General features: G+C 41.3%; 1 protein-coding gene across 7 annotated transcripts in view; it reads right to left on the bottom strand.

Annotated features, from left to right (window-relative positions):
* CHD7 (chromodomain helicase DNA binding protein 7) overlaps positions 1-12,659 on the bottom strand; it is a 184,845-nt gene that overhangs the window by 29,626 nt on the left and 142,560 nt on the right. For all 7 annotated transcript variants that reach the window (XM_027597273.2, XM_027597274.2, XM_027597269.2 and 4 more), the window contains 4 exons: positions 8,204-8,347; positions 6,615-6,870; positions 777-987; positions 59-254 (listed from right to left, as the gene is read on the bottom strand). In XM_027597273.2, the coding sequence (XP_027453074.1) occupies positions 59-254; positions 777-987; positions 6,615-6,870; positions 8,204-8,347 (807 nt within the window). The remainder of the gene's footprint in view (positions 1-58; positions 255-776; positions 988-6,614; positions 6,871-8,203; positions 8,348-12,659) is intronic.

Here is a 12,659-nt window from a genome sequence, read left to right as displayed (position 1 = left end):
CATAGTGGAATGACTTAAAAAAAAAAAAGGCATCAGGACAATTTTCTTGTGTGTTTACCTGGAGATCATTTTGGGGATTCCAGTCGGAATCGAAGATGATGCAGGTATCAGCAGCAGTAAGATTAATGCCTAAACCTCCCGCCCTTGTGCACAGGAGGAAAACAAACCGGTCAGAATCAGGTTTGGAGAATCTGTCGATAGCTGCCTGGCGGAGATTTCCTCTCACTCTGCCGTCGATCCTCTCGTACGGGTACCTAGAAAACGTCAGGGTTAACAAGGAGGCCTGCCACACGACTACGGCACTCTTGTTTCTTTCGGTAAAGCAAGTATTACAACATGGGATATGTATTATCTGAGTAATATTATGTATCAGAAATCATTTCAGAGCAAACAGGTTTTATTGTAGGTTGGCATATAACTGGTGGAATGCTCAAAAATTAAATTTTATTTTACTTCCCTGTTAGTTAAAATAACAACTCTTAAAAATGGCCGACACCTCTTAATAATAAGCAATTCTGATTTTAGGTAAGACCTGTTCTCCCCTAGTCAAGTGAAAAAAATGGGAAATGAAATTGCCATCAAAAGTACGCAGTGTCCTACCGTAGGCACCACACAGAATAACGGCCGTGTACATTGGCAGTTTTTAAAGAGAGATGTGATACATCTCCCCCACTCCTTCCCCTCTATTATGAATGTCACTTTGAGGTGAGCCACCTGGAGCCCTGGGAAAGGTCATTTTTTATTTCCTTTATATTCTTATGGCGCGGTGGCCTCACCGTCTTTGAATGAGGTAGTCTTCCAGTATGTCCAAGCAGCGCACCATCTGGGAAAAGATAAGCACCCTGTGGCCACCAGCCTTCAGTTTTGGCAGCAGCTTGTCAATCAGCACTAGCTTGCCAGCAGCCTGGATCATCGCCTGGAGCTGAAAATCTGGAGAGTCTGCATTGTGTGTTTCTTTAAACTCTTCCAAAATTTTCTCTTCAGCACCTGCAGAGATTGGACAGCATAACGTGAATACTGTAGAAGGTTTTTATTACTAAAAACAATGAACTTGCTTTCAAAACCCACTGCTAACTATAGGAACCGGAATGCCATACTCACGTTTATGAATATGAATCTGTCCACTTACTAAAAGTCAGGTCTAACACAAAACCATGGAAGTATAAAAGGGATCAAAGTTTTAAGCACAACACATTTAAACATTTGGGGGGAAAAAAACCCCACATTTTCCAACAAACAAATGTTTGCTGTCTGTAGAAACTGAATTTCAACAACAGACTGTCAAGCCAGAAGTGGCAGAAACAAGCCAAGGGCCAGATACCTACAGAAAATTTGGAACCTAAATTGCTAAAGAAATGAAGAACTGTTTACTAGCTGAATATAAACACAAACAACAAAATCTGTTCTGAAGCTAAGAAACAAGGGAATAGAGTTCTAATAATTACAGTGTCAGGACAGTAGTTTTGGTATATAACTGCATGGAAATACAGCCCAAAGGAGGGCAACAAAAGGGAATTCCTTTCTCAGGATAATTTTTAGGGATTTTTTTTTTAGGGGTTCTGAACACACATCTTCTATTGCAATCTCTAAATCTCCCTCCATGTTCATTCTTATCTGATCGTTTCATGAGGTACAAAAATTCTATCTTGAAGGAGCCAAAGCTTTTCAAGCGTTTAAAAACCAACAGCAGCAATCAAACTTGTCTTACACAAATAAGGCTTCTTCTATGCCTAGCCCTCTTTCTCCTAGCCTCGTGCAGAGTTCCGCTTGTCAAAGACTTGGGCGCATCAGAGAAGCCTCAAGAGAATGGCATCGTCAGGAAAGAAGCGCTTACAGCCACCCCCCCACCCCACCCCCAAAGCCCAAACACACACAGGCTAAGCTCCCTTCAACTGCTTAGGTGGCTTAGCTAGAATTAGACAGCACCGGTCTGGCCTCCGCCCGTCTCTGGAGTTAACGGAAGGAGGCCAGACCCGTGCTGATGGGGTCACATATTCTTTAGAAAATACAAACAAACAAATCCACCTAATGGGATTGGTTCCCTGCCTTCAACTGTGCCAGAAAGTGTCAACTACCCTGCTTACCACCGGTTTTAAACATGTGTGTGAACTAACAATACACGGGATGAGCATGCATAAAATCTCAAAGGGGACTTAAAGGTTAGGTGAGTTAGACCCCATGGCCTCTGGGACAGAACTTCCACAAGCAGCAACGGAAGTTAAAAAAAAAAAAAAAAAGTGCCATCCTATTTTCACTCTAAGGGCACCTGTGCAAATTAAGTTATGGCATGGTCGTATGCAGAAATGCAGCTTGTTAATTATTAATCAGCAAAGAATCTTACTGAGAACAGATTAAAGTCATTTAATGCCCTGACCCAAGCACTAAGGCCTCTGCAAAGCACACTGCTTTGCTACTTGTGAGGAAGGGGGCCTGGCTAAAAAAGCCAGCTGGGGCAGAATTGCCACACGAGTAAGAGGCTAACGCTCAGGACTTTGCTCTAAGTGGGAAAAAAAAGGGGAAAGGTTTTAACTAGGAAAAGGTAAAAACAAAATGCTGTTGAAGATCATTAGCAGGAATGTTCTTAAATAAAGAATATTCTCGAACAAAGCTGAATAATTTTCTCAAAACATGAAATTTATAAATCTAGGTTCTGGATTCAGGACAAGAAGGCCCTCAGGAGCCAGGGGAAATAGATTTAAGTCTATGTATTACATGAGGTCTTTTAAAAAGTTTCTTCATGTGCAATATAGTATAAGCTCTTTACAATTCAGAAACAGATTTACTCCTGATACTTGGGTAGTTATTTTTTGTCTATATGAAAATTATAACTTAGAATCAAAATATAGTATATTAGTTTAAAACAAGCTAAGGGCCAATGAAGTCTTCAAAAATGAAATAATCATTTTGACAAGATAAATATCAGACATTTGAATAATTTTAGTAAAAAACTGAAAATACAAATAATTTCTCAAATTAGCAGGAAAATTTTCATTTTAAATTTATTCAGAGATGAGAAAAGTAACTTTCTTGCTTTTTGATTGCTACTAATAATTTCTCATCTTATAAAGAAGAGTCAAAATTAAAATACATTTGTTCTTACCTGACAAAAGCTACTGCTGAATTCATCAATTTAGCTCTTTGTTATGAATTCAAGGTTCTTAAAGAGGCAGCCAGTTTTTTAAATATCAGCAAACATATTTCCTATATGATTCTTCTAGCACTATACTTATTATGGCCAGACTGAAGGAAAGAACGTCGGGGAAGGTGCTGGAGGAAAGCAATTTCTACTTTCCGACGTCACAGCCAAAGTGTCCAAGTTTACCAATTATTTACCTTGATGTTAGATTTGTAAATATCAGTCTGAAAATTACCTGGAAATAGGTTATGATAAGCCAAAATACTTTGTTGACACTGCCCCAAATTACTGTTCATGCTACATTTCAAACTGTGTGTGTGTGTGGTGTCAAAGACAACTTGAAACGAGTGTGGAAGCCTTCTCACTTAAACAGATGGTCACCGTGAGGACAGGAATTGCAATGTTAGCTCGCTATAATGAGAAGTTATTATCTAGCCAATGTCATCTAGCCACCAACAAGAAATTATTTTCTTTTGAAGATTACGAGAAAAAAAGTTACCATGTTCTATCTGAAAAATTCATTCCATCGTGCAAGCTTCAGCTGATTTTCTTTCTGCCCACTCTTCTCTGTACTCTTCCGACCCCCAACAATGACAACAAATGACCTTAGGTCACTTCCTAACCATCAGGGGACCTCGACCAAGTTTTCAACATCATTTGTACTCTCACACAGGGAACCTAAAACTGGGCATTGCATTCTGTTGAAGTTTGGGCCAGTAACAGTAACCGCATTTACGTTCCCCAGTTACCCACTTATCAGAGCAAGTAAAGCAACAACTAGTGACACTTACCAAATGCTCACACAGTGCACCCCAAACACTGTGCTAAGCACTTAAGATATTAACCCACATTTAAAATATTACTCAGTTTGTGTTCTACCGTCATTTCTAATTTTCTTCCTTCTGCTTTGCTTATATTACCATATGTTACCAACTTACGCATATATTTGCTTCTACTTTCCACAGTTACGGAAGTGTTATGCTTTCCTGAATTGAACTTTAGCTTGACTGGGGCCACTTGACTCTGCCACCACCCATACAAATTTCAATTGAAACTGCAACACTAAAAATGTCCTTGAATCGGCTCAATACATATGTGTAGGGTTAGCAGCACATAGGTATACTTTCTACTCCAGACTGTGGATGAGAATGGGCGATTCGGCCATGGAGCAACTTCAGTGAAACCCAACATCCACGTTAAGTTATCTGGGTAGTTGTGACGCCAAATGGGCGGGGGGGGGGGGCGGAGATGCATATATATATATATATATATATATATATATATATGTATGTATGTATGTATGTATGTGTATATATATATGTATGTATGTATGTGTATATGTATATATTTTTTAGGTATATAAAGGTATAAAGGTATATAAAGACCCCTGCTTAGCGGCTACTCCATAAGCTGCAGGGACAGAAACGCTGACCCCAAGGTGTGACCAATTAGGATAATGCCACAGACCCAAGTCTTACAAGTCCTAAGAGACTCCTGGTGAACCATGAAGTATAGAAGATGACCCTGAAGAGCAATCAGCCAAGGAAGAGACCCACCAGCTGTGTTGGGGGGGTAGGGGCGGGGCGAGGGGGACGGGAGGCAGGACTCCTTCCTTGACATGTTCAATGCATGTCACTGGCATGTAAACAGACAAGGCAAACTTGACGGAGCTGCAAGCGGGTATCTGACAGCCACCCCTGAGGTCAGCCCTCTCGCACACATCCTGCCGGCAGCATTTCAGCTCTTTTGTGACTGCCCTCACTTTCCCCTTGTAGGCTACTATTCCTCATTTTCTTTTTAGCAGATATTAAATGCAAGAGTGTGTGTGTGTGTCATACAAGCACACGTGCTTTACTCATACCACCAGTCACCCTAAGCCCCAACTCCAGCTCCCCAACACAGGGACAGGTTGCTTGACACTCCCTGTAATGGCCTCACAGGCTCTAAAACACATGGTGATTAGTAGGCCGGCCGTGGTAAACATAATTATCACACATGATACTCTCTTTGGAAGACAAAGCTAAAAAGCACAAAGTCGTAGAAGGAAATTCATCGATGTCACACCACAGCAATGACCTCAGGGGCAATGTCGAGGCGGTCTTGCAGGTGTGGGCCCCTGTCATCTAATAACAGGAACTTGTGGGTCTAAGGTGGTGGACAGGTGTGTCAGGAATGGGGTGGGGAAAGATCAGGAACTCTTTAAATTAGCTGCCCTTGAACTTCACAGACTGTGATAAAGACAACACCAAGCTTTGTTCCTACTCCCCTGTAAAGAAACCTAATATTGCATTGCTGGCCCGTTATAACTGCGCACAAACACCCCAAGTTGGCCGGCCGGCCCCTTTCTTTAACCCGTATGGACTCTGGCCAGGACAGCAGGCAGCAAAAGCCTCCAAGCCGGTCTTTCCGCTTGTATGTCTCTGCCTACTCCTTCCCATCTGTTTTATATGATGTTGCCAGATCAGTCATCCTGAATCGTTTCTCAGCTCAAACACTAGCCATGGTTCTCCACTGCCTGCAAACGAAAGCCCAAATCCCATGGCCTGGCCTTTAAGGCTTGCCACAGCAGGGTCCCAGCATGTGCCTGACGTTCACTGCCACACTGTTTCTGACACGGACTTTACACTTTGGGCAAGTTCCCCTTTGTTTTGTCTCTTTGTCTTTGCTCATGTTATTACCTCAGCCTAAATGCCCTTCCTTTTTCTGACCCTGACTGGCAAACTCCTTCCCATTCCCGTAGGCCTGTCTCAATACCATCGCTTTCTCTGCGGCTTCTCTCATCTCCATCCCTGACAAGCCTGAAGGCTCCCGTATCCTCCAGAGTGTCCCACACATCCAGGCCTGCGATATTTATCCCTTTCATGATTTTCGGAAATACATAATATAGGTTTGTACTCAAATCAGTTACATGACACTATCAATTTAGTTAAGAACACAGGAAGACCATGAAGTATTCATCAGTAACAGAAACAAACTAGTATCAAAGTTTTAAAACGATCTCTCCTTCTTAGGGAATAGGTCCTAGACGTCTCTAGACAGAAGTTCCCTCCTACCACAGTCTCCAGACAGCTGACAGCTGCCTTCTCACACTGTTCCTCTTTAACTGCTCTGATTCACACACACACGCACACACACGCACAGCAAGGAAGTCTCAACTGAGGCCAATCTCTCTTTAACTGTTAGCACGTTTGACGATTTTTAGGCATGAGTACCAAAACCTCCTTCCGAGGGGTGAGACACAGAGGCAGAGAAGAAGGAGAACGGTGAGCTGAGGTCCCACGGCAGAGGTCAGCAGGGGCAATGGTGCCCCGCCTAACGGCCACCACAAAACAAGGCATCACAGAGAACAGGAAGCTGGTGAAACCCACGTTTGAGGTGACAGGATCCAGTAATGACCACAAAGCAACAAATCCTCTGTCGGGAAGGAGAAAAGGACCTCTGGAGTCATTTAAACACGTTTACTGGTGCACAGGCTTACCGTTGATAAGGTATGGATGATTGCAGCACTTCCGTAATTCCATCATAGTGTTTAAAAGATTAGGTACGTTAGCTTGACCACCACCTTTGGAGAGAAACGTGAAATTCTTCTCAAGGATGGCTCGGTAATATTTTTTCTGAATATTTGTTAGCTCAACTTCAATTATAGTTTCTTCTTTGGGGGCCAAGTTCTTTTCCACATCCTCCTTGAGACGTCGCAACATCATTGGCTTTAGAATAGCCTGGAGTTTTTGCACCTGAAAAAGGACCTTAAGTAAATACTGGTATCGTGATTCGCTTGCATGTTAAAACATTCATTCACCATTGGTTTTCATTTGTCAAAGCCCAGTAAGGGTATGAAGGCACTAATCTCTCAGCTTGCATGACAGAAGTGCATGAAGGTTGAATGAGTCCGCGTTAGATGGCCTATTTCAGCTGCCCAGGAGCCCGAACAGCCAGAAGGCCCGACAAGCACACAGCAGGAAAGAACCCAGCTTATTCACTGAGCCTTCCCTTCTGTTTGTCTTAAGCCACAGGGATGATGAGGAAGAGGGAAGAGGCGATGTCATGGGAGTGGCAATGCTTCAGTCCCCTTCCCCCTCTGGAAAGAGCTAACAGAACGAGTAGGCCAGGAGCTACCTACCCCCCCGCACCAACAAGCAAGCAGAGGTGTCACTCTCTGGTTCTCATCTCTGATGACTGGCAATAGGACATATAGCACACAAGACAGTTTTTATTTTAAGAACGCAAAAACCAAAACAAAACGGACTTCACTCTGAACTAAACTAAGAGGTTTCAGACAGTAAATTGAGGAGGAACATAAAGACCAAGACTGCAAGCATATCTCCATATCTGTTTCAAAAACAGTATAATAATAAATACCCACAGAACTCTTAGAACGTATAAAATAACTGCTTTTCATACACAATACCTCATTTATTTCACACAGAAATCCTGTGGAGTAGTTTAAATGAAAATATGTAGACTCAGAAAGTAAGCAATGTGACCGAGTATACACAGCTAGGAAGTAAGACTAGTATCCCAAAACTCCAGGAGGAAAATAACTACAAGTTCCCCTGGTTTCTGACACTGTGCTCAAAACGTACACACAGCAGGGGCGCCTGGGTGGCTCAGCTGGTTTGGCATCTGCCTTCGGCTCAGGCCATGATCCCAGGCTCCTGGGATCGAGCCCCGCATCAGGCTCCCTGCTCAGGGGGATGCCTGCTTCTCCCTCTCCCTCTGCTGCTCTCTCTCTCAAATAAATAAAATCTTAAAAAAAAAAAAAAGTATACAAAGCAAAATCACTGATCTGAACAGCATGGCAGTGTTCGAAAATTACATGAAAAGTTAAGTAACCTCTCCCAACAAATCTCAACAGCCCATCATGAGGGCAAACAGACAAACAAACAAGAAAACCTCCATAATGAAGACTCAGAATGCCCAAGGAAAGGAGATACAAAGCTCACTTAACTACTAGGTGAGAAAAAGTGATATAATTTTGTTTTTAAACACCTAAGTAGCAGTGCTTTGCCATTTCATGGGTTAATCTTTAATTATATGACTAAAGTGCAAAGTAGACGTGATAAGTACCTGTTCTTCAGTTTTCAGATCACCAAATTCTTGCATAAAGGTGGTTTCTGAAGGGAAGCGACTTGGTTCCAAGAAATGAAGCAAGCTGAAGAGCTCTTCCACAGTGTTCTGTAGTGGGGTCCCCGTCAGCAGCACTTTGTGTTCCTGTAGGAACACAAGGAAAGCAACTGAGCAAATTGCAACAAAAACAGTTTCCTAAAATGAAAGCAGCTCTCCTGGGGCGCCTGGGTGGCTCAGGTGGTCAAGTGTCCAACTCTCCAACTCTTGGTTTCAGCTCAGGGTGGGATGTCGGGTGTGGGATCGGCCCGGATGGGCTGTGTGATTAGGGTGGAGTCTGCTTGAGAGTCTCTCCCTCTCCTTCCCTCTCTGCCCCGAGGGTGCGAGTGCCCTCGCATGTGCTCTCGCTCTCAAATAAATAAAATCTTTAAAAATAAATAAATAAAACCAAACCTCTCTCTAGATATCCATTTTCCTACATCTCATTAATGCTAACTCAGCGTCCACCATAATGTAAAGGTAGAGGGCACAAAGGCAGAGACACAAGAAAGACATGGACCCTGCTTCAGACAGATATGTGGTGTGGGCCCTCTAGAATGCGGCAGACCCTGTAAACATGTCATGCCATTTCATTTCTTCCTGGGATTATCAGGTCAACATTTTAGTGCTATGGCTTTACATTACAAGTCTCCTGAGTCCCAATACTTTTTTCTCCACCGAAGTTTTCTTCCTAAAATCCCTAGACTCAGAGAGAGCTCACATGCTTCTTTCTGTTCTCTACATCAACAGCGCTCTCTTCTCCCCATCTGCTTCCTGCATGACTCACTTTAGAGACAAAAGAAGTTCTTCTACATGCAACAGCATATGAAAAACTATTTTGTTCTGCAAAAATTTTAAACTAGAGAAGAGGTCAGCTTGGTTTTAAATACCACAATCACTTTTTCTTTTTCTTTTTTTTTTTTTTTAAAGCAGATGCTATTTCTAATGTTGTTTCTTTGAACCAAGTTAGGTTATTTATTTAAAATAATTCTTCCTGTTTATGAGCTCTTTCTCCAGCTTTCCTTATGCATCTATACCCTTGTCTTTGTATTTGATATATCCAACACAGAGGAGCTATTTCTCAGTGACCAGTTTTAATGATGGTGAGTTTATTAATCTTAAGGGTCTTATTACTTAATATTTTGTTTGGCCATTTGATACATAGTATAGCGAATAAAACTATTTCAGAAAGTGATCCAAAAAAAAAGAACGTGATCCTACCTTCTAGCAGGTTCAAATTATTGACTTAACGTGAAATCTGACAAGACCTGGTTGCCAAGGAGAGAGCATATGCTCAGTAAATACTAGATAAATGATGTAACTAGGGTAAGGACATGCTAATTTTCGTAATATCCACCATGTCTTATATGCCAATGAAGCTCTTTGAAAGTAAGGTAAAGCAGTTCAGTTTGCTTTTCTTTCTCCTTTTCTCCCTTTTGAATAGAGATGTCTCTCAGGAAGATACATAGACCATCATCATCTTCAGACTCATTAACTTCGTAAAGAGTAAGGAGTTTGCAAATCAGTTCAAGATTTTCTAATATAGGGGTGCCTGGGTGGCTCAGTCAGTTAAGCATCTGACTCTTGATTTCAGCTCAGGTCATGATCTCAGCGTTGTGAGATCGAGGCCTGCGTCGGTTTCCACGCTGGGTGTGGAGTCTGCTTGAGATTCTTCCTCTCCCTCTCCCCCTGCTCCTCCCTCCTCCATCTCTCTCTCTCAAAAAAAAAAAAAAAAAAGAAAGAAAAAAAGAAAGAAAAGAAAAGAAAGATACTCTAATATATAACCATATTGGTGGGTAACATGGGCCACAGTCCCTGACATACTTTGGTTCTGAATTACCTTATCCAAGAATTTTTTAAAACTGTCAGAGACTCAGGAAAGAGCATTATATTGATATTGAAGATTGTTTCCTAGTTTTCTCCTATTCCTTATGATTGAGCTAAATCCTTACCTCTAAACAAATACTTCAGAAAAAGCCTTTTAACTTACTCATTTCAAAATAAATATATTTGAAAAAAGGAAAGGGTTTTTTTTTTTTTTCTTTTAAAGTTGAACACGGGGCTTAAATCCACAATTCTGAGATTAAGACCTGAGCAGAGATCAACTGAACCACCCAGGTGCCCTGAGAGGGACTCCCTTTTTTATGCTGCTTTCCCTCAAGGGCTGTTTAAAGCCAGTTATCCCAAACGGTTACACACATGATATTTTTATAAGGTTACACGTGAGTAGTGGAATAAAACCAGGTTTCCATTAGAAAGTAACTGTGAAATAACATGTGATTAATACACAGAGTGTCCCAAAACATCATGTAAGAGACGTTACGTGCTAGCAGGCTTATCACCTCCAAGCTCAACTATGTCAGCAAATAATGCTTTTGGTTTGAAAACATTACCATTCTTTTTAGCTCTGCTGGAGTGACGACCATTTAATTTTATTTCAGCAGACTCTTTAATTTGTGTGAGGCCTCCTGACAATGAAAGATGAGACGATAGAATCAATGAAGAACTACTACCACCTCCAGAGAATCCCCTCCTTGTCACTGAGGGACAAGGAGATGGCTTTGCTTTCCAGAGCTCCCACAGAAGAGGGTGAAGACCATAAATGTCCCTCTACAAATCATCTTCACAAGCATTTCCTTTGTGATGAGAGAGCTGAGACATTCATTGGCCTTCTCTTTCTGAGAATGCACTTGGAACATGATCCTCATCAAGTGCACCTTCATCCTAACTGAGTCTAGTGCAAGAAACAGCAGTTCCCTCTGACCTGCTCTGTAGCCGGATAAACTCGTTTTCACTGTGACTTATTCCAGAAAAGAATAAAAAATGGCCAGTGTATAAGTTCTCATGGTGTTTACTGTAAGTAAGGATTTAAAGGTCAACCAAGGAGTTGTTCAGAACTAGACAAATACAATTGCATTCTAATTCTAAACAACAGTACTGTGTTCCATCTTGAAAACATCATTCTAAGAAAAATTCTTGATTGTCAAAAAACAATTATTTTGTTCATGTGCTTATCAGAGATTCCCAGTGGATGAGCCAAGAATGAGTTACAGGTATGCAAGTCCTTGAGTAGCCAGCAAGGGCTGAGAGTCAGATTCCAGGGCTGGTCACCTGTGGCAGTGGGCAGCATTCTCAGCTTGCCCCATCATGACATGCTGTAATGGTACACACAGAACATTACCAATTTCTAGATGTGCCATTATGTGAAAAAAGGTTAGGGAACACTGAAGTATGTAACACAAAAATTATCTGGATAAGAGATTATAATCCATTAATGAACTGTTACTACAAACAATAGAAAACTGTTTCAAGTCTCCCGATAACAATTAGACTATACGATGTTGACAGCATTTAACTCAACTGTACGCACCAATGGAGGACTGTTTTGTAGTAAGAATCGACTGCCTGGGAGCACATAAACTAATAATAGGAAACAACTTAGATAAACTCAGGTGGCTATTTAAGCCTTCAGAAAATGGTACTCTGTCTTTTCTGTGGACCACTGTGAAGATGGGTCCCTACTTGGAAGATGGAGTTAGGTATTTCATGAACACTCACATTTGCCTGCAAATGTAATGCCCAAGTGCTGCCCGGAGAGACCAAATACAGTCTCAGAGTTTCTCTTTTCCACGTGCTCGCCTATGTCTTCACGGCTGGTCACTGTTTCTAAGTGTTCTCCTTTCTTTTGTGGATTGGTCACCAAATAATATAAACTGATTTGAGAAAGGTCTTAGGATGGGATTTCCCATCTTTAATAGAATAATTCAGTCAGACTTTTTCCCTTTAAACAAAGCTAAATTTTGTTTGTTTTTAATTAAAAGAATCACTGGCTAATGAATAAAAGAAACTGCTTCAAAGAACCAGCTGCAACAAAAAGCTTTTAAGTGTTCTTTTTGGTAGTCCCAGTCTTCATTAACAAAATTTATAGCCATGAACGTATAGAATGTTCTCCCCGTCTCAAACTCTCAATTAACAAGAAATCAAATTAATCTACTGAAGTCAACATCAAAGAGATTTTAAAAATCTTTTGCACTTTTTTAGAAACTCAGCAAAACATCCAATGTTACTGAATGACAGTAACATTGCTTTTAAAATGTACATTAAAAATGAAAACAAGTGATCAAAACCCACCTTGCAAACTACAGAGAACAAAGAAGTCTAAGGATGACTGAAGTCATGTAATAATTTCTGCCAGGAAACCAAACACATAGAAGCATGGAACAGAAAAATCAATCAAATCCTACCACCTCTACATTATCCCGTAACACTCCTACTGAAAACAATCTAGAAAAATCTAACCAGAAAAACCTGACCACCTCTTAGGAAGCAGGGAGAGTATGGGGTAAGTGTGGTGTCAAACTCCAGATCAAATTCAAGGTCTTGTAATGCCCCAAACTTCTAAGTGTCTGTATGAACTTGA

Source organism: Zalophus californianus, chromosome 4 (genome assembly GCF_009762305.2).
Source record: "Zalophus californianus isolate mZalCal1 chromosome 4, mZalCal1.pri.v2, whole genome shotgun sequence".
Lineage (NCBI taxonomy): Eukaryota > Metazoa > Chordata > Mammalia > Carnivora > Otariidae > Zalophus > Zalophus californianus.
The sequence above is the reverse complement of the archived record's forward strand: the minus strand, read 5'-3'. Positions and strand labels throughout refer to the sequence as shown.